Here is an 18,549-nt window from a genome sequence, read left to right as displayed (position 1 = left end):
GGGTGAATCTGGGTTTTGCCCCCCTGGCACAGGCAGGGCCGGGTGAACACCGCAGTTGGTTTTTATTCCTTTTACAAAGAAGCTACAAAAGGTAAAAAACAGCGTCTGCAAGGAGGGGGAGGGGCGGGGGGCACGGTGGGGGGGCAGGGGGGACCCCAACTCACCCCCAGGACCCCCCCCCCCCCCCCCCCCAAATTCCAGGTTTGGCTTAATTTCCACACGGGCGGCCACGGACACGGCCCCTCCCCCCGGGGGGGCACAAAGCACAAAATGATCGAAAACGCCAAAATCTAATACGGGGGGGGGAGGGGCGAAGCGCGGGGGGGCCGGGGGGGGCCGCGACATGCGGGGGGAGGGGGCGTAAGGCAGCTGGGGAGGGGGGTTGGCACTGCAGGGGGGAGGGGGGCAGCGGCCTGGGGTCCCCGTGGTCTTTGTTCACCTCCCCCCTCGGGCTTCCCCTTCCTCCCCCCCCAAAGGATCCCCATCCCCCCCGGGGGGAGGGGCCATCCCCAAGTCCTGCGGGTCCCTTCCCCCCCCCCGGGGGGACCGGGGGGGCTTTGGCACGGTCCCGGCGTCACTTAAGGCACATTGTCCCCCCCGGGGGGGCGCGGGGGGGGGCTCAGCTCGAGGGCAGGGCCTGCACGAAGAGCCCGCGGGGGTCGGCACGGGGCAGCTTGGCCGGGGGAGGGTCCAGGGGGGGCTCCAGGGGGGGCTCCAGGGCATCGGGGGGCCCCTCGCCACCCCCCAACCCCAGCTCAGCTGGCAGCTCCTCATCGCTCTCCTCCTCCTCCTCCTCCTCCTCGTCTGGGTGGGAGGAACAGTGTGGGGAGGGGGTTGGGGGAAGGGTGGCCCTCCCCCCAAAAACCAGTGATGGTGGGGGGCTGCCATCAGTAGTTCCAGAATTGAATCTCCCAATTAACATACCACCCCAAAATAAACCCCTGCCCCAGAATTAACTGCCCCCCCCACCTTGCTGGGAGTGTGCAGGGATGGGGGGGTGTCACGCACCTTTGTCAGGGTCCTGCGAGTTCAGGGAGCTCGTTAGGTTGGCAAACTGGGGAGAGGGGGAGGAAAGGAGGAGGGAGGGTCAAGTTTGGGGATGTTTCAGGGGTGTTGGGGGTCATCCCCCCATAACCCCTCTAAAAGCTGCCCTGTGCCCATGACACTGATGAGGCAATGATCTGCTCCCCCAGGTGATCCAGGTGAGGCCGCAAACCTGCCCTGAGCCCCCCGTGCCCCCCCACGTGCCCCCCCTATGCCCACCTCGCCCATGACGGCGATGGGGCAGGTGCCCCGGGCCCGTGCCACACGCTGCTCCACCAGGTAGTACATGTACTCGTCGTACAGCAGCCGGATCAAGTGGAAGGAGCCGAAGCTGGCGGCGCTGCGCAGAGTCAGGTCCCGGATCACCATGGAGCTGGGGGGGCACAGCGGGGTCAGCGGGTCTGGGGGCCAGGGGGCCATGCAGGAGGGTGATGGGGGCATTGGGGGGGTTCTGGATGGTCAGGGGCTTCCAGGAGGAAGGGAGGATTGGGAGTGGGCAGGGGAGGTTGAGACATGTGTGGGATTTGAGGTGGTTTCTGGGGGTCCTTCACCTGTAGAAGGACCACTTGAGCAGGAAGAGCTTGGCGGCGCGGGGCAGCCCGGGGGTGCCCAGGTGCGGGCGCAGGACACGGCCGACGACGGCGTCCAGCCAGGCCGCCCACTGCTCCAGTGAGTGCTGCTGCCCCAGCGTGGCCTTGAAATCCTGCTCCAGGCGCTGCACCACCCGCGCCTCGCAGCGGCACACCCAGGCCGCCTGCTCCTGTGGGACGGGGCACGGGATGGAACCGGGAATGTCAGGATGAACCTCAAGACCACCCCCAGCCCTGCTCCAGGCACTGCACACCCAGGCCGCTGCTCCTGGGAGATTGAGGGAGGAGCCCACGGATCCAGGGATGGAGCAGACCCAGTCTCCCCCAGCCCCATTTGGGGTCCCCCCCACCTGGACGTTGGCGAAGTCGACGCGGTTGAGGTCGCTGAGCATTTGGCTGATCTGGGCCGTGTTCTGGAGCACGGCTCGCGCCGCCTGTGCCAGGTGGTTCAGGGACGTGTAGCGCCGCAGGGTCTGCGCGAAGGCCCCAGCCGCTGCTGCCTGCGGGGGAACTGCGGGCTCGGGAGGGCGCCAGGCACCCTCAGAGCCCCCCCCAGAGCCCCCCCGAGCTTGGCACAGCACCCCAAAACCCTCTGTGACCCACCATGACCCTCTGAAACCCCCAAACCACTCCAGGGTTCCCCCCAGGCCTCCCAAAACCAAGCACAACCCCCCAAACCCCAACACTAAGACTCTCAAACCCTCCATAGACCGCTCACAACCCCACTGTGCTCCCCACGGTCCCCCCCGCAGTCCCTCCAAAACCCCTCCCAAAGCTCCCAGGGACCCCCCAAAGCCCACCTTGACCCGGACCATCTCCTCAGGCATGCTGACCATGGCGTTCCCCAACCAGCTCTCCAGGCTCTTGGCAAAATTACGAATTGCCTGAGTCAAGGCACCTGGAAAGAGGAGGCAAAAGAGACATTTGGGGGGCCAGGGAGGCTCATCTAGGGGGCCCTTGAGGGGCCACAAGGAACTTCTGGGGGTCTGGGTGGAGGTTTGGGGGTGCAGATTCTCCCTGGGAGCAGTTAAGTAAAGCTGGATCCGGCCGGAGGGGGTTTCGGGGCCATGCTGGGTTAGGGAGGTTCCTGGGGGGTTTTGGGGGTCCATGCTGGATTTGTGGGGTTCTGGGGGATTTGGGGGCTCACTGGGGATGGGGCGCAGCACGTCGGGCACCAGGATCTCCACCAGACCCTGGTACAGGGCGTGGTCGCAGTCGCGCACCCAGCGCAGGACGGGCTCGTGCCGGGCCAGCAGCAGCAGCCGCCGTCGGGGCAGGCGCCGCTCCGCCTCCTCCTGCCTGCGGGACGGGGGGCCGGGGTCACCCCAAAACCTGGGGGGACCCCCAGTAGCCCCAGAGCACCCCCATGTCCCACCCCAGCAGCCCCAAAGCCATTTGCACCCCACATCCCGGGGACCCCCAAATCCCAGGGGTCTCAGACACCCCACACCAGGAGGAACCCCCGTGTCCTCAGCACTCCCACACCCACGGACCCCCAAATCCTGCTGTCCCCCATGTCCTCCGGCCTGCCCTGCACCCCGGGGTCCCCCCAGCCCGCAGAACCCCCCCCCTAATTTGGGGGCCCCCTCCACTCACGCCTCGGTCTCGCCGCTGCAGCGCCAGAAGCTTTTCCAGAGTGTCTCCACCAGCGAGAACTGGAGGTTGATCATCACATCCACGATGGCCTTCGGGGGGGGCACAGTGGGGTCAGGGTGGCCCGAATGCGGGGACAGCGTGGTTTTGGGGTTCAGGGGGGTTCCCACCTCGCAGTGCTCCCGGTAGAGCTGCTGGAACACGCGCAGGTCCTCGGCCCCTGCGCCCTCGGGGAGCCCCTTCCCCTGCACGTCGATCTCGGGGAACTCCGGCAGCGTGCGGGAGGCGTCTGAGGGGATCCGGGGGTCAGGGGGGTTCCCCGAAATCGCGGGGGGGGGGAGGAGGGCTGCTTTTTGGGTGCAGAACTGTGGGGGTGCTCACCCAGGAACTGCTGGTACTGCTGCACCTGGGCGCTGATGTCAGGGACGCCAGGGGGGGCTGGGCCCGATGACACCCCATTGGTGACCCCCCCCTCCACCTTCTGCACGGGTTTGAGGCTGTGGGGGGAGGGAAAAGGGGGAGGGTCAGCGGGGTTTTGTGGGGCTCGGAGAGGGGGGTTCGGGGGACCCCTCACCGTTGTTTCTGGGCAAAGGGCTGTTGGCGCATGGCCAGGTGCTGCTGATCCTCCACGAGCCGCAGCAGCGGCGACCCCGCCTTGATGCGCAGCCCGTAGTAGTGGTACTTCGAATTCCCCCTGAAAACGGGAGGGCCGGAGGGATTTAGGGGGCCGGGTCTCCCCGGGGCAGTTCGGGGATCTCCCCTGCGCGGAGGCGGGGGTGCAGGCGTGCGCTGCAATGGCGCCGTGTGACCTGCAGGGGCGCTGTGGCGGCTCCGCTTCCTGCGGGATTTCGGGGCGCTTTTTGGGGGCGATTTTGGGGTTCTTGGGGGCTCTGACCTGGTGCCGAGGCGCCGCGTGCGCAGCCCCATGAACACCGAGCGGATGAGCTTCCCGAAGGAGGCGGCGTTGACGGGCTCCAGCTTGTGGCCCTGGCAATGCAGCAGGTAGTGGCAGTACAGGGCGCTGCGGGGCAAACTCACCCCTTCTGCCGTCTCGTAGTTGTCCAGCAGCCACTGCACCTACGGGGGTCAAGAGGAGGGTCACCTGCACCCCAAAAGCCCCCTCGACCCCGCCCCCAGCACCACACCCACCCCCAGAGCCCCATTCCTCACGGGTTTTGCCCCGAAATACTGAGGGGTGGGAAGAGATTATTGGAGGGTGTTGTTTGTGGGAAAGGGATGTCCCCGAGGCCAAAGCTCCCAATTTTCTTCCCAAAATCTTAGTATTTCCCTCACAAATCTCCATTTCCCCCCCAAATCTCCCACTCCCCCTAAATTTCTCATTTTGCCCGAACTCTCCAATTGACCCCTCAACCCTCCTTTTTTTTTCCTTCCCAAATCCCCTCTTTTCCCCTCCCAAAGCTCCTGATTTCCCCCCAAGCCCCTCAGGCAAAGCCCCCTGCGCCCAAGAGAGTCATGTCCTCTCCTCTCCCCGATCCCCCACCCCCCAAATCCAGGTGTTCCCCACCCCCCCCCCCCCCATGCCGGGCTCTCACCGTGGCGGGGGAGGCGCGGGTGGTGTGAGCATAGGCCGCGCCCCCCCCCCCCATGTACCCCCCCTGGATGACGTAGGTGCCTCCGCCGGGAGCCCCGGGGGTCCCGCTGCTGCCTTGAGGGGGGGCGGGGGGGCTCCCCAAAATCTGTCCCCCCGCCACATACATGGGCACGGGGGCGCTGGCGGGGGGGGCCTGCGAGCTGGCCGGGGGGGGGGGCGGCGGGGGGGGGCTGGGCTGCACCGCAGCCCCCCCGGCCCCCTCGAAGTAGCCCCCCGAGTTCTGCCCAAACAGCGGCGTCTCGGTGAACGGGAACGAGCCCGAGCGGCTGCGGGGGAAGAAGCATAGGATGGGGGGGGGGCGGTCAGTCAGCCCTGGGGACCCCTCCGAGGGGCTGCGGGGGGGGGGGCTGGGGGGGCACTCACATGGCGCCGGGGGGGTACGAGCCATCCCCCCCCTCCACATAGGACACGGGCGCGGGGAACACGTGCTGCACCGGGGGCAGCTGCTGCACCTGGGGGGGAAAATCACCGGGGGGGGGTCAGCGGGGGGCACCCCCCAACACCCCCCGTCCCCCCCGAACGGCCCCCGCTCACCTCCTGGGGGGGGCCGGGCTTGGGGGCGGCCGTGGCGCTGGGGGCTGGGGAGCGCTGGGGGCACAGGGGGGGCACCCCCGGTTCAGCTCTTGGGGCACTTGGCAACCCCAGTTTAACCCTTTTCAGCACCACTTTTAACCCGTCCCAGACCCATTTTGCCCCGTTCCAGCCCAGTCCACCCCATTTCACCCTTCTTGTTTTCAGTTCTCACCCTTTTCATCCCATTTTGCCCCAGTCCACCCCAGTTTTATTCCAAATTTGTCCCTATTCATCCCATATCACCTCATTCCACCACCATTCCAGCTCCATTTCTGTGTATTTTGGGCCACTTCAGCTCAATTTTACCCCATTCCAGTCCACTTTAACCCCACTCCCACCCCATTTCTGCCCTTTTTGGACAACTTTATCTAAATTTTACCTGCTTCTTGCCCATTTTAACCACATTTCACCCCACTCCAGTCCCAATTAAGACACAGTTTTCCTCCCGTTTTTCGCACCTGCTGTCCCCCGGGGCTGGGCCCGGGCTGGGGGGGCGCGGGGGGGGCGGGGCTGCCCTCGGCACCCTCCGGGGGCCGCAGCCCCTCTGCTTTGGGGACAAAAACGGCACACTCGGGTCAGACTTTTGCCTTCCCCCCAGTTCTGGGGTCACCCCCAAAAGCAGGGGGTGCAGGGAGGGTGGGCTTTTGGAGCAAACCGCGGCGGTTTTGGGGTGCTCACCCGCCACAGTGACCACGATGAACTGCTGGGGAGGGGGCGCGGGCGCGGGGGGCGCCGGAGGGGGCGCCCCGGAGGCGGTGCCTCCTGGCAGCTCCGCCCCAAAAGGGGCGGTGCCGGCGGGGGGCGGTGCCGAGGCCGGGGGCTGCTGCTGCTGTGACGTCGTCGCAGTCAGTTCAGTGACGTATGAGGGCTGGGTCGCCATGGCGACGGCTGGGGGGGGTGACATCATGGCGATGGGTGAGCGACGTCAGTGCAGCGCTTGACGTCACCGCAGGGAAAAAAAGGGTGATGCCACCCCCGCATGTGACGCCCACCGCGTGACGTCACGACAAGACTCCGCCCCCTGGATGTCCGCAAGTGACGTCACGACTCGCGCGTGACGTCACCGAGCGGGAGGGGGCGTGTCCAGCCGCGACCCGCGTGCCCACATTGGCTCCCGCCCCGCGCCCCGCCTCCCCATTGGCCCGCCCGCCCGCCAATCGCGCGGCGCGCTCAAGCCCCGCCCTCCTCGCCCAGGCCCGCTGCCCCCCCCCGCTCCCCCCTTCACCCCCCCGCCGCCATTTTGGCGGCGCCGCTCGGACCCACCTGCCCGCGGCCGCCGCCGGGGCCCCGCGCGGGCTCCGCCTGCCCCCGGTGCCGCGGCTGCTGCTGCCGGCGGGGCCCGACGGAGCGGGGGGCGGCGGCGGCAGGGGCCGGGCCGGGCCGGAGCGCGGTCGCCACGGTGACCGTGGCTATGGCGGCCTCCCTGGTCCCTCACCGGGGCAACTGTTGCTACCCGCCTCGGCGGCGGGCGGGGCCGCCCGCGTCGGTCCCGCCCCTCTCTTCCTATTGGTTTCCAGCCTCCGCCAGCGCGCACTGGTTGGTTAAGTCACTCGTCGCTCCACACAAGCCCCGCCTCTCCCTCGCATCATTGGTTGTTCCGTGCGTCCATCAGCGCTTCCTGAGGGGGGCAGGGAAGGTGGGGCCTCGCAGGGAGCTGGCGAAACGCTATTGGCCAGCACGGCTGCCGATCAGCGCGGGGGCGTGATCGCGCCGCGGGCTGTGAGGGCTACCGGGAGATGTGGTCCCTGGCGGCAGAGGCGTCTCTTGACGTCACGGAGGCGTGACGTCATCGCTGGGGTGTTTTCAGGGCGTTCCTTCCTAATTGGCGCTACCGGGGGGTTTAATTAGCGCTGTGAGGAGGAGAACGAGGGGTTTAATCGGGGAACGAAACGGGGGTCCCGCCGTGGGGCCATTAGGACCGGGAGGCCCAACATGTGCCTGCGGGAACTCCTGGGCCTTGCTTTCCGCGGGGCGGTACCGGATCTTTAAACGCCTAAAATTGGTCCGTAGGGCTGTGCCGGGTCCGGGCGGGCCACAGGTGAGAGGGGGGCCCCCAGCGCAGCATCCGGCAATGTCATGGCGGCCGCGCCGCCGAGCACGGTGGGAAACGTAGTCCCGATGTGCGTCACGTGACGTCATGGACCCGCCCACAGAGGGGCGCGGGCTTTGGAGGAGGCGTGGCCATGAGGGGGCGCGGCCGGCGGGAAGAGATGTCACGTGCGCGCGGGTCACGTGTCCTCCGAACGCTTCCGGGGCGCGATGGGGCCGGGGGTGGCGGTGAGGGGGCGGGGGGGGGGGTGGGTCCGGGGGTCCCGGTTCGGGGTGAGAGTTCCGGCGTTTTCTGGGTCCGGGGCGAACCCAGGGGGAGTCCCGGTCCTGGGGTGTCCCAGTTTGGAGGGTCTCGATTTCGGGGGGATCCCGATTCTGGGGGGTTTTATGGGGGTGATTCTTGGTTTTGGGGAGGCGTCTCGGGGGTCTCGGTGACTCTCCCATTTCCCCCCAGCGCTCCCTCCGCCGGGCCTGGGCCGGCGCCCGGCGCTGCCTGCACGGGACAGTGCCCACCCGCGCCCCCCCCCTCATCCCCATCGTGGTGGAGCAGACGGTGAGTGGGGAGGTGGTCTCGGAGATCCCAAACCCCCTCGACCCCCTTCGGACCCTCACAAACCCCCTTGGCCCGACCCAGACCCCTCCGAGCCCCCCAGACCACTCCGACCCCCTTCAGCACCCCCGGACACCCCCTCCTTTTCCCCCAGAGCACCCCGCGATCCTCCAAACTTCCAGCCCCATCCCAGCCTCCCCCTTGTTTCCCGGACGCCCCCAGACCCACCCCCAGACCCCTCTTTTCTCCCCCAGGGCCGGGGGGAACGAGCCTACGACATCTACTCGCGGCTGCTGCGGGAGCGCATCGTCTGCGTCATGGGGCCGGTGGGTACCCCCGGGGGGGGGGCTCGGGGACCCCCAGACCCGCCCCCGAGAGCCCTGGGAACCCCCTGACCCCCCCGCGGCACCACCCAGATCGATGACAGCCTGGCCAGCCTGGTGATCGCCCAGCTGCTGTTCCTGCAGTCTGAGAGCAACAAGAAACCCATTCACATGTACATCAACAGCCCTGGTGAGGCTGGGGAGGGGCTGCGGGACAGAGGAGGGGGCTTGGGGGAGGCGTGCAGGGTCTGAAAGGGGGAGAAGGGGAGATGGAACCACGTGGAGAGGATCATGGACCCCAAACCCCCTCTCCCTGGGCGCAGAAAGGGGAGGGTTGCGGGGTTTTGGGGGAGTTTGTGGGGTCAAGGAGAGTTTAGGGGTGTCACCAAGGGGGTGTCTGCCCGCATCAGGGGCTTGGTGACCCTCCCTTGGCCACCGAGGGAGCTTGGGAGTCCCAGGGCTGTTGTGTCTCTTTGGGGTGTCCGTGGAGTTTTAATGGCTTGGAGGAGGTTGGGGGTCCCAGGGGGGAGTTCAGGGGTCCTGCAGGGGGTTTGGGGATGCCCCTGTGAACCCTGTCCTCCCCCCAGGAGGATCTCAGTGATTCCCCCTCACCACATACACCCCCGTGGGCGCTGGGGGTCCTGGGGGCTGTGGTGGCTCTTTGGGGTCCCCGTAGGGGTTTGAATGTTTTTGGGGTGTCCCTCATGGGGTTTTCCCCCCGCAGGGGGCTCGGTGACCTCAGGGCTGGCCATCTACGACACGATGCAATACGTGCTGACCCCGGTGTGCACGTGGTGCGTCGGGCAGGCGGCCAGCATGGGCTCGCTGCTGCTGGCGGCCGGCGCACCCGGCATGCGCCACGCGCTGCCCAACGCCCGCATCATGGTGCACCAGCCCTCAGGGGGGGCCCGGGTACGGTGGGCAGGGGGCTCGGGGCACGGCAGGCAGTGCTCGAAGCTGGAGGAGCAATTGTGGGGAAGGGGGGAAGGGCTTGGGGAGACCCTGAAACGAGGGGAGCACAGAAATGGGGAGGGGCGCGTTCCCCGTGTTGTGTGTGTGGGGAGGGGGCTCTAAAAGATGGGGGCCGACGCCTGGAAGGGAGAAGGGGGGACCCTGGGTGGGGGGAGATGTGCTGGGATCCCCCAGGGGATACTGGGGGGAATGTGTGGGCATGCCCGCAAGGCTGTGGGCAGGGCTGGAGATGGTCCAGACTCCCCCAGACCCTCCTGAGCCCCCCCAAACCCCACAACCAGGGCCAGGCCACCGACATCGCCATCCAGGCCGAGGAGATCCTGCAGCTGAAGCGCCAGATCAATGGGCTCTATGCCAAACACACGGGGCAGCCACTGCCCGTCATCGGTGAGGGACCCCCGCATTCCCCTGGGACCCCCACATGTCCCAGGGCCCTCCCTGAGCCCTCAAGAGCTGCGGGCTCTACGCTCGAGGGGCAGGCGCTGCCCATCCGCAGTGAGGGACCCCTCAAAGTCCTGCAGGACCCCCCAAGTTTCCCCTGGAGGTCTCCCTGACCCCCCTGTGCCTCCCCAGAAGCTGCCATGGAGCGGGATCGGTACCTGAGCCCGGTGGAGGCGCAGGAATTTGGGCTTCTGGACCAGGTACTGGTGCATCCCCCACCACGCGGCGAGGACGAGCCCCGGCTGGTGCAGAAGGAGCCCCCCAACAGCCCCTCTGGGCCTCCCCAAATCCCGCTGGCATCCTGAGACCTCCCCTGGGGGTATTGGGGCACCCCTTTGGAGTGGGGGAGCTCTGGGAACGCCCCTGCTGTGTGGAAATAAAGGGCTGTGGAACCCAAGTGAGTCCTGGAGGGATTTTGGGGGGAGTCAGAGTGGTGCTGGGGGCTGGGAGGGGCGATTGAAGGGGGCCAAGGATGCGCTGGGGGGGAAGAGGGAGGATTTGGGTTACATGGGAGCATTTGTGGGGTCACAGAGTGATTTGGGGGGGACAGTGAGAGACTGGGGGGAGCCCAGGAAGGGCTCTGGGTTTGGGGGGAGGGGGGGTTTTGGTGGGGGTGACATTGTGAACCCCTGTCCGAGTCCTCCAGGCCGCCAGGCGGCGCCCTCCGTGCCCAGCTCCGGAGCCTTCGAGACGCCCGGCGGCGACCGCCGCACTCCCGCCATGCACCGCGCGCGCGGCCTGTGGCGGGGGGGGGTCGCCGCGACCCTCGGGGGGTCCCGGGCGATCTCGGGGGTTCCCGGGGCCGCTTCGGGGTGTCCCGGGGCGGGATTGGGCCCCGAGGCCGAGGCGGACCCGGCGCTGCTCCGCGCCAGCAGCCCCGAGGTGGCCCGGCGGCTCCGCGGGCTCGCGCTGGTCCGGGGCGGCTTCGTGAGCGAGGAGGAGGCGGCGGAGCTGCTGCGGGAGGTGGAGCCGGGGCTGGGCCGGGGGCGGTACCAGAACGACCACTGGGACCGGGTGAGAGGGGTGAGGGGGGCCAGGTCACAGGAGTTTGGGGGTGACCGGGGTCGGGGGGCTCAGGGTCAGAGGAGGTCAGAGGGGGTCGGGGGGGGGGGGCTCTGGTGGGGAGCGTCACAGGAAGTCCCTGACCGGACCAGGGGTCATTCTGAGGTCAAAGGTCAGAGTTCATCGCCCGCTTTGTCCTCCCCAGGCCATCACCGGGTACCGAGAGACGGAGCGGGGCCTGCGGGGGGGTGCGGGGCGGGCGCTGCTGCTCCGGGTGACCCCCGCGTTCCCCCCCCGCCGCCCCCCCCGGCCCAGCGCCCACGTCCTCGACCTCCTGCCCGGGGGCCGCGTGGGGCCGCACGTGGACAGCGTCAAGGTGGGGGGTCCCGGGGGGGTTCCTGGTGGGTTTGGAGGGTTCGGGCGGCGGAGTTTTGGGGTCCTCGGGCGGTTTTGAGGGGTCTCAGGTGTGTCCCCCCCCCAGTTCTGCGGCTGCACCATCGCGGGGGTGTCGCTGCTGTCCCCCAGTGTCCTGCGGCTCCGGAGCCTCCAGGACCCCCAGGACTGGCTGGAGCTGCTGCTGGAGCCAGGGTCCCTCTACGTCCTCCGGTGGGTTTGGGGCAGCCCTGTGCAACCCCCCCGTGAGGGTTTTGGGGACCCCTGTGGTGATGTTGAGGACCCCCTGACCCCCCGATCTCCTCCAGGGCCGCTGCCAGGTACGAGTTCACTCACGAGATCCTCCCGGATGAGGAATCGTTTTTTGGGGGGCTCCGGGTGCCGCGGGGCCGCCGGGTGGCCCTGATCTTCCGCAATGACCCCTCCGGTGAGAACCCCCCAAACCCCCCCAGAACTCCCCAATTTCCCGTGCCGGTACTCTTCCCACCACCCCCTTCTGGGGAGAGTGTGGCACGGTAAGAGCCCCCCCAGCAGGTTCTGAGCCCCCCAATCCTCCTGAGACCCCAAACTGCCCCCAGAAGCTCCCCAAAACCCATCCAGGACCCCCTTAAAAACTCCCTGGATCCCCTAAACATCCCCAGGAACCCCCGAACCTCTCAGGAAAGACCCCCCCAAATCTGCCTCAACCCGTTTCTGTGTCTGTTTCTCCTCCACCCCAGAGACGCCTCCAGACCCTCTCAGCGACCTCCCAGTGTTTATTGAGGACACCCAGGATTCCCCGCCCCCAAAATAAACACTGACACCCCACACTTGGCTCTTGGGGGGCTGTTTTGGGGGAGCTTGGAGGAGGAGCCTTTGGGGAACCCCCAAACCCCCCTGAGCTGATGGTCAGGGGGTGCTTTTGGGGGTGTGGGGGGTGATGGGAGGGACCCCCCAAAACCCCCCCCCCCGACAGACGGGGAGGAGGTTTTGGGGGGAGGGGGGAGTTATTTTTGAGGGGGAGTGGCAAGGGGGAGTCGGGGGGGGGTATTTTGGAGGGGGGCTCACCCCAGGCAGGCGCAGGCCCCTGCTGAGAGTCGTGGCAGCCGCTGCCAGCGCAGCCCCGAGTCCAGGAATGCCACATCCTCGTAGCGGGTGGGGCGGCAGCAGGGACCCCCCCCGGCCCCCCCGGGGCCCAGCACAGCCCCCAGCGCCAGCCCGTGCAGGGTGGGGGGTGCGGGGCAGCCCCCCCCGCAGTAGCGGAACACCACGGTCTCAGGGGAGGGGTACCCCAAACCCAGGGCCCCCACCCCCACCGAGACGCTGCGGAGCCCACACGGGGGGGCAGCGGCGGGGGGGGGCGCAGGGGGGCCGCAGCAGAGCGGGAGGAGGAGGAGGAGGAAGGACCAAGGGAGTCCCGGCCTCGCCATCCTGAGCCCCAAAAAAAGTGCCCCGAGAGGTACTTATGGAGTGTGGAGGGGGAGGGGCTGGGGGGGGGGGGGGGAGGTTAACCCTGACCTGCCCAGAGGGGTTTGGGGGGACACTGACCCCCCACCCCAGGGGAGATTTTTGGGGGGGGGGGGGGTGCCTTCAACTGGGGAGGGGGAGTTAATGGGGACCCCACCCACCCCAAAAATTGGGGGATGTGAGACCCCCAGGACCCCCCCCAGGGGTTTGGGGGGGTCATTTGGATAGTGGAGACCCCACCATGCCAGTGAGGGGGAAGTGAGATCCCCAGGACCTCCAGACTCGAGATCCCCCTCAAAAAAAAGCAGCTGAGTGGGGTTGGGGTCTCAATCTACTCCCCCAGGACTCCCCACCCCCCCCCCCAAAAATAACTGGGACCCCCAAACAACTGCCCATCCCCCCCAGGGCTGTTTTGGGGTGAAACCCCCTGGGGGAGGGAGGAACTTTGCCCCGACCCCCAAAGGAAGGGGGGTCATGGGGGGGGTTCGTTCTGGGGGGGCCCAAAGCCCCGCTGGGGGGGGGTGGAACATTCCAGCGCCATGGGGAGTGTGGGGCTGGCACAAAATAGGGGAAAAAAAGCCTAAAAATAGCAAAACATCCCAATTCTGACCCAAAAACCAGGCAGAGTGTGGGGGGGAGTCTCTTCCCTGCCCCACCCCAGGAAAATTCCAGGGCCCCCCAAATTCCTGGGGAGGGGGCAGGGGAGTGATGAGTTTGTTCACAGAAATTTGGGACAGGGGGTGGGAGTCAGGAAAAGGGGGGGGCGGTACGGGGAAAGGGGGGCATCTGGAGTGGGTGGGTGGGGGCTGGGAAAACTGGGGGGCTCCTGTGGGAATGGGGGGGTTCCCGTGGGATTTGGGGGTTCCAATGGATTTTGGCATCCCTCTCCTGGAGATACTTCTAAAGGAACTCAGGGCAGCAGCAGGATGGCTCTGGGGTTTTGGGCGGGTCTCTGTGGATTTGGGGGTTCTGGTGGCTCCAGGGGGGGTCCCTACTCCTTGAGGAAGAAGTGCATCTTGTCCGCAATGAGCTTCCTCTCCGGGTCGAGGCGCTTGAGCAGCTGGGCCAGGGCATTGACGGTGGCATCGCTGCTCAGCCCCGTGCGCTTGGTCTGGAACTTCTTGAGCAGGTCCTTGGTGGTCATGGGCTTCCGGGACAGGTACCGGCGCACGGCCTCCTCGGTCAGCTGCACCTCCCTGCGGGGGCCGGGGGGGTCAGTGGGGCCGGGCTCCCACAGCCCCTGCTTGCCCAGGCTCCCTCCTGATGCCACGGACTCACCCGCTGCTTGGGGTCGACTTCCCGGAGTGGGGCTGGGGCGTGCATTTGCCCGAGGGAGGCCCCGGCTCCACCTTCAGCCGCTTCTGGGGAGGGGGCTCCGACCCCCCCGGGGGGGCCCGGCGGCCTGGGGGAGATGAGAAGGTCAGGGGCAGTTTGGGGGATCCCTGGGAGGGAGTTGGGAATCGCCCCCCGCTCCAAAGTGTCGCTGTGACCCCTCCCCAAGTGTCCCTCACTCCCTCAAAAATCCATCCCGAGACCCCTCAATACCCCCCCCAGACCCCCCGACCCCCCCCCAGACACTCCTGGACCCCCTTCAGTGTCCCCCAACTGTCCAAAACCCCTCCCTTGACCCCCAACTTTGCCCCAGAGCCCCCAGTACCCGCCCCAGACTCCAACTCCCCCCTCCAAACCCCCCTGGCACCCCCAAACCCCACCTTGCTCCAGCCTGGCAGCCGCGGCCCTGAGGGTCCCCCCGGTGCCCCCTGAGTCCGTGGGGGTCCCAGGCCGGGAGCCCCCCCTGGAGCTGCTGCCTGAGGCCCTGCGCTCCCGCTTGGGGGGGGTCTTCTTCTTCTGGGGTGGGGGGAGAAGAAGGGAGGGGTCAGGGGGTGTCCAAGTCCCCCATGGGACCCCCGAACCCTCCCAGGACCCCCCCTCACCGCCATGAACAGTGCTGAGGATGTCTCGCTGTCGATGTCGCTCTCCTCCGAAGTCTGCGACTCGTCGCTGCTTTCTGGGGGTTGATGATGTCCAGAAACCCAGTTTTCTAGGGCTTTTCCCCCAATTCCTGCTGGGGGGGTCGGGGGGGGGTCTTACCCCTCTTTTTCTTCTTGTCCTGGGGGGTGGGGGTAGCTTTTCCCTCCTCTTCCTCCTCCTTCTCCTCTGGCTTCTCCTCCTCGCTCTCCTCGCTGCTCTCGCTCGCCTCATCGATGCCTTTGTTGAGGGAGGGTCCTGAGGATCTTGGACCCCAAAAATCCCCCCAATCCTCCCTCAGGAACCAAGAGTGGGGTCCCGACCTCCTCCCCAACCCCACCTTTTGGGCCTTCCTCCTCCTCCTTGGGCGCTTTGGCTTTGCCGGCGTCTTCCTCGCCAGAGCTGCTGCAGGACAAGGGGGATTGGGGAGATCAGGAGGGGATGGGGGGAATTTGGGGGTCCCAAGGGGGATTTCAGCATCCCCGGGGGAGTTTGTGGGGGACACTTTTGATGGGCACAGTGAGGTTGGGGGCATCACAAGGGGTCCCCACTCCCCCCAGAATCCCCCCAGGGACCCCCCAAGCTCCCCCCAGCCCCATTAAACCCCCTCAGTGACCCCACAACACCCCAATACCCCCCAAACCCCGCAGGACTTCCCTCCCAAGTTCCCTCCAGGGAGCCACAAGCCCTTGCTGTGGTCCCTAAAATCCTTCCAGGAACTCCCAAACCCACCCAGGAATCCACAAAATTCCCCCTTAATCCTCCCTAGACCCCTCCACGGCCCCCAAAACGCCCCCAAGTCCCACCTGGAGCCATCAGACATGTAATCCACCTCCTGGCCCTCGAAGTCACCGTCATCGCTGTCCTCGAGAGCTTCGTCCTCTGAGCCCTTCCTGCCCTTCTTCCCTCCTCCTCCTCGGGCCCCCTCCGGCAGCCTTCGGCCTCGCTGCCTTCTCCCCTGGGAATTCCACACGTTTGGGGGATTTCCAGGGGATTTAGGGGGAATTGAGTGAGGATTCTGTGGCTTTCGGGCATTTTTTTGGGAGGATTTGGGGAGGTTTGGGTGGATTTAGGGGAGAATATGGGAGGCTTTGGGGGGATTTGGGTGTGGTTTTAGGTGGATTTTGGGCTTCCCTCCTCACCCTTGGCCTCACTCTTCTTGGAACAGGGGGATTTTGGGTGGATTTGGGTGGATTTTGGAGAGATTTAAGGAGGATTTAGGGGGCACTTTGAGGAGGATTCTGTGAGATTTCGGGATTTCCCCCTCTCACCCTCAGCCTCGCTGCCCTCGCTCTCCTCGGAGCTGAGCTCCAGATCCTCCTCCAGGTCGTGAATCCGGAGCCCCCCGCCCTTGCCCGGGGCCTTCCTCCCCTTGTCCTTGTCCTCGTCCTCCTCGTCCTGGTCCCGCAGGCGCCGCTGCTGCATGATGCTGAAGTGGTTCAGCACCTTGTTCCTCCTGGGGGGCATTGAGGGGGCTCAGCAGGGCTGGGAGGGGATTTGGGGGGGGCCCTGAGGGGGCCTGAGAGGGCATTTAGGGGGCCAGGGAGGTGCCTTAGGGGATCTTCAAAAGGATTTGGGGGTCTGGGAGGGGATTTGTCTGGGGGGATCTGGAGGGAATTTGTGTGGGCTCTGAGGGGATTTGCAAGGGTCTTGGAAAGGACTTTGGGGGGCCTGGAGGGGGGGTCTAGAAGGGGATCTGGGAGAGGATTTGGGGGACTTTGGAGGGGATTTCGAGTGTCTGGGAGGGGGTTTCGGGTCTGCCCCGTGGTTTTTGGGGTCACCTCTCCCACTCCTCCTCGGCCTCCTCGGCCGTCAGGGTGCGGTGCCGGGCCAGGGGGGTGAAGTTGTACCAGTTCCGGACCGGGAAGGCCTCGAAGGCGCCGTCGGGGCACTGGGTGAACACGTAGTAGGAGGCATTTTCTGTCACCCCCCCCTTCTTCACCCCCCGGAACCTGGAAAACGGGGATCACCATCCCAAAGTCACCCAGAATTCCCCCAAACTCCTTCACCACTCCCAAACCCCTGTTCCTTCTCCCATTCCATTCCTATTCCCATCCCCATCCTAATTCCCACCCCAAATCCCGAATTTCCCCGCTCCCCTCTCACTTCCTGCCGGTTTTCCCGTTGACCCGCAGCAGCCAGGGCTGGTCCTCAGCCCGGAATTCCCGCAGGACGATCCCGTATTTCTTCCTCCGATCCCGTATTTCTTCCTCCGCGCCTCCTCCCGCAGCTTCCGGTGGAATTCGCTGCCGGCGCCGGACTCGGGCAGCTCCTCCTCAGCGTAGATGCGCTTGTTGCTCATGTCCCGCTCCATGCGCGCCTGGGCGCGGATGCAGGAATGATCCCGACCCCAAATCCCGGCGTTCCCAGCCCCCAGGTCCCCGAATCCCACTGCCGATGGAGCAGGAGTGGAGCAGGATCCCAAAAGATCCCAAATCCCCCCTGGACACGGACTGGGATGGATCCAAATCCTGGACCCCAAATCTCGCCGTTGCCAACTCAAATCTTGCCAACTGGAGGAGTGGGAATGGATCCGGGACCCCAAATCCCCCCGGACGCCCCTCACCTGTGCCCAGGTGCTCAGGGTCACTCTGTCGGCGCTGTTGAAGGCCATGATGTTGTAGCGTTTTGGGGTGTTCCTGGGGGAGGTGCAGAAATACCCCTCAGATCTCAGATCCCCTCCCCCCCCCGATACCCCCAGAGACCCCTAAAACAACCCCTGAACCCCCCCAGCCCCTTGGAACCATCCGAGACCCACCCAAAAACTTCTCCTGAGAACCCCAAACCGCCACAAACCTCCCAAATATGACACCCCCAAATCCCCCCCACTGAGATCCCCGAAACAGCAGCCAACCCCCCCGAGACTCTCCCAAACCCCCTGCGACTCCCCAAATCTGACACACCCAACCCCCTGACTGCCCCCCAAATCACCTGAGAGCCCTCGAAACCACTGAGAACCCCCCAAATCTGATAGCCCAAACCCCCCCCTATATCTCCCAGAGCCCCCTAATTCTCCCTGGGCACCCCCAAACTCTTCCTGAGCCCCCGCAAACTTCCCGAGCCGCCCACTCACTTGGGCACCCTGACCACGTACTCGGTGACCACCTGGAGCTGCTGCCCTGCGGGACAAGGGGGGTTTGGGGGGTCCCGGGGAAAATTGGGGTGTTTGGGGAAGTCCCCGAGGGGGTTTGAGGGTCCCACGGGCATTTGGGGAGGCCCAAGGGGTCCTGGGGGGGTCCCCCGGAAGTTTTTTGGGGGTTTAGGGTCCTGGAGTGGGGGGTAGGGGTCCCCCAAGGGGTCCCGGGGAGGTTTGGGGGGTCCCGGGGAGGGTTTTTGGGAGCCCCCCCCCCCCCCCACTCACCAGTGCGGCCATCGTGGGGGGAGAGGGGAGCGCACCCCCAGATCCAGCTCAGGGGGTCCTGGGGGGGAAAGGGAGGGGGATCAGGGCCTGGGAACCCCCAAAGCCGGGACCCCATCAAAGTGGGGATCCCCCCACACTCCCTCCCGGACCGCTCAGAGGGGCCTCCAGACCCCACCCGTCCCTCCCAGGACCTTCGCAAGCTCCTCCCAAGTCCCTCAGAACTCCCCCAAGGCCCTCACAGGGACCGCCAGGAGCCCCCGACCCTCCCCGGGCCCCTCCGCCCGCACCGCCCGCTCCGGCCCCGGCCCCGCCTCCACTTCCTGCCGGAACCGGAAATTCGGCATCACATGACCGGAAACACAGGCCTGGAACCACACCCACGTGACCGGAAGCATCGCTCCGTCCGGCCGATGCGTCGCCGTGGCAACCGCGGCGGTCCGGGCCCAAAAGCGCCCCGGTTCCACCCGAAAGCCCGCAGTTTGCACCCCAAACCTCGTCTTTTCATCCCACAACCACCATTTTGCACCCCAAAACCTGCAATTTTCATCCCCAAACCACATTTCTCACCCCAGCCCCCCATGTTTCACCCCAAGACCCCAATTTTACCTCCAAATCCCCTCCAATTCCCCGCA

The 18,549-nt window shown here is 66.5% G+C and overlaps 5 protein-coding genes across 5 annotated transcripts; 2 read left to right on the top strand and 3 right to left on the bottom strand.

The window, feature by feature from the left end:
• Positions 1-363: 363 nt before the first annotated feature.
• RFX1 (regulatory factor X1) lies at positions 364-6,741 on the bottom strand. The gene is made up of 17 exons (XM_048289871.1): positions 6,676-6,741; positions 6,091-6,300; positions 5,871-5,959; positions 5,203-5,291; positions 4,781-5,105; positions 4,123-4,304; positions 3,802-3,921; positions 3,609-3,724; positions 3,398-3,516; positions 3,231-3,319; positions 2,782-2,933; positions 2,435-2,532; positions 1,985-2,134; positions 1,596-1,804; positions 1,264-1,417; positions 1,009-1,054; positions 364-804 (listed from the first exon to the last, which is right to left on the bottom strand). Exons 2-17 carry the CDS (start codon positions 6,290-6,292, stop codon positions 620-622), a joined length of 2,325 nt encoding a protein of 774 aa, XP_048145828.1. The 5' UTR covers positions 6,293-6,300; positions 6,676-6,741; the 3' UTR covers positions 364-619.
• Positions 6,742-7,591: 850 nt separating this feature from the next.
• On the top strand, positions 7,592-10,144 carry LOC125318918 (caseinolytic mitochondrial matrix peptidase proteolytic subunit). The gene is made up of 7 exons (XM_048289872.1): positions 7,592-7,689; positions 7,916-8,014; positions 8,266-8,337; positions 8,428-8,524; positions 9,059-9,246; positions 9,588-9,693; positions 9,880-10,144. The coding sequence occupies exons 1-7, from the start codon at positions 7,672-7,674 to the stop codon at positions 10,050-10,052; spliced, it is 753 nt and encodes a 250-aa protein (XP_048145829.1). The 5' UTR covers positions 7,592-7,671; the 3' UTR covers positions 10,053-10,144.
• A 281-nt stretch (positions 10,145-10,425) lies between these two features.
• On the top strand, positions 10,426-11,949 carry ALKBH7 (alkB homolog 7). The gene is made up of 5 exons (XM_048289806.1): positions 10,426-10,761; positions 10,955-11,125; positions 11,231-11,355; positions 11,451-11,569; positions 11,862-11,949. Exons 1-5 carry the CDS (start codon positions 10,468-10,470, stop codon positions 11,933-11,935), a joined length of 783 nt encoding a protein of 260 aa, XP_048145763.1. The 5' UTR covers positions 10,426-10,467; the 3' UTR covers positions 11,936-11,949.
• PSPN (persephin) lies at positions 11,880-12,646 on the bottom strand. Its single transcript, XM_048289807.1, has one exon. The coding sequence runs from the start codon at positions 12,549-12,551 to the stop codon at positions 12,186-12,188; it is 366 nt and encodes a 121-aa protein (XP_048145764.1). The 5' UTR covers positions 12,552-12,646; the 3' UTR covers positions 11,880-12,185.
• Positions 12,647-13,169: 523 nt separating this feature from the next.
• Positions 13,170-18,101, bottom strand: GTF2F1 (general transcription factor IIF subunit 1). The gene is given in 14 exon segments (XM_048289808.1): positions 13,170-13,784; positions 13,867-13,990; positions 14,301-14,436; positions 14,523-14,596; positions 14,680-14,796; positions 14,897-14,961; positions 15,363-15,491; positions 15,785-16,012; positions 16,338-16,508; positions 16,663-16,769; positions 16,772-16,876; positions 17,123-17,195; positions 17,630-17,675; positions 17,918-18,101. Coding segments are annotated over 14 exon segments (1,695 nt in total). The 5' UTR covers positions 18,033-18,101; the 3' UTR covers positions 13,170-13,579.
• Positions 18,102-18,549: the final 448 nt, after the last annotated feature.

The sequence above is a fragment of the Corvus hawaiiensis genome, chromosome 32 (genome assembly GCF_020740725.1).
Source record: "Corvus hawaiiensis isolate bCorHaw1 chromosome 32, bCorHaw1.pri.cur, whole genome shotgun sequence".
Taxonomy (NCBI): Eukaryota; Metazoa; Chordata; class Aves; order Passeriformes; family Corvidae; genus Corvus; species Corvus hawaiiensis.
This window is presented reverse-complemented; position numbering and strand designations above follow the sequence as displayed.

Bases quoted from the DNA above. Each gene is read 5' to 3' on its own strand.
- RFX1 (XM_048289871.1), bottom strand. From the start codon at position 6,292: ATGGCGACCCAGCCCTCATACGTCACTGAACTGACTGCGACGACGTCA. The intron at 5,292-5,870 runs GTGCGAAAAACG...TTTCCCCCCCAG, and splicing joins CCAGCCCCGGGGGACAGCAG to GTGCAGCAGCTGCCCCCGGT. The intron at 1,418-1,595 runs GTGAAGGACCCC...GTGCCCCCCCAG, and splicing joins CTCAAGTGGTCCTTCTACAG to CTCCATGGTGATCCGGGACC.
- LOC125318918 (XM_048289872.1), top strand. The intron at 8,338-8,427 runs GTGGGTACCCCC...GGCACCACCCAG, and splicing joins TCGTCTGCGTCATGGGGCCG to ATCGATGACAGCCTGGCCAG. The intron at 8,525-9,058 runs GTGAGGCTGGGG...TTCCCCCCGCAG, and splicing joins CATGTACATCAACAGCCCTG to GGGGCTCGGTGACCTCAGGG.
- ALKBH7 (XM_048289806.1), top strand. From the start codon at position 10,468: ATGCACCGCGCGCGCGGCCTGTGGCGGGGGGGGGTCGCCGCGACCCTC. The intron at 11,126-11,230 runs GTGGGGGGTCCC...TCCCCCCCCCAG, and splicing joins CGCACGTGGACAGCGTCAAG to TTCTGCGGCTGCACCATCGC. The intron at 11,570-11,861 runs GTGAGAACCCCC...CCTCCACCCCAG, and splicing joins CTTCCGCAATGACCCCTCCG to AGACGCCTCCAGACCCTCTC.
- PSPN (XM_048289807.1), bottom strand. From the start codon at position 12,551: ATGGCGAGGCCGGGACTCCCTTGGTCCTTCCTCCTCCTCCTCCTCCCG.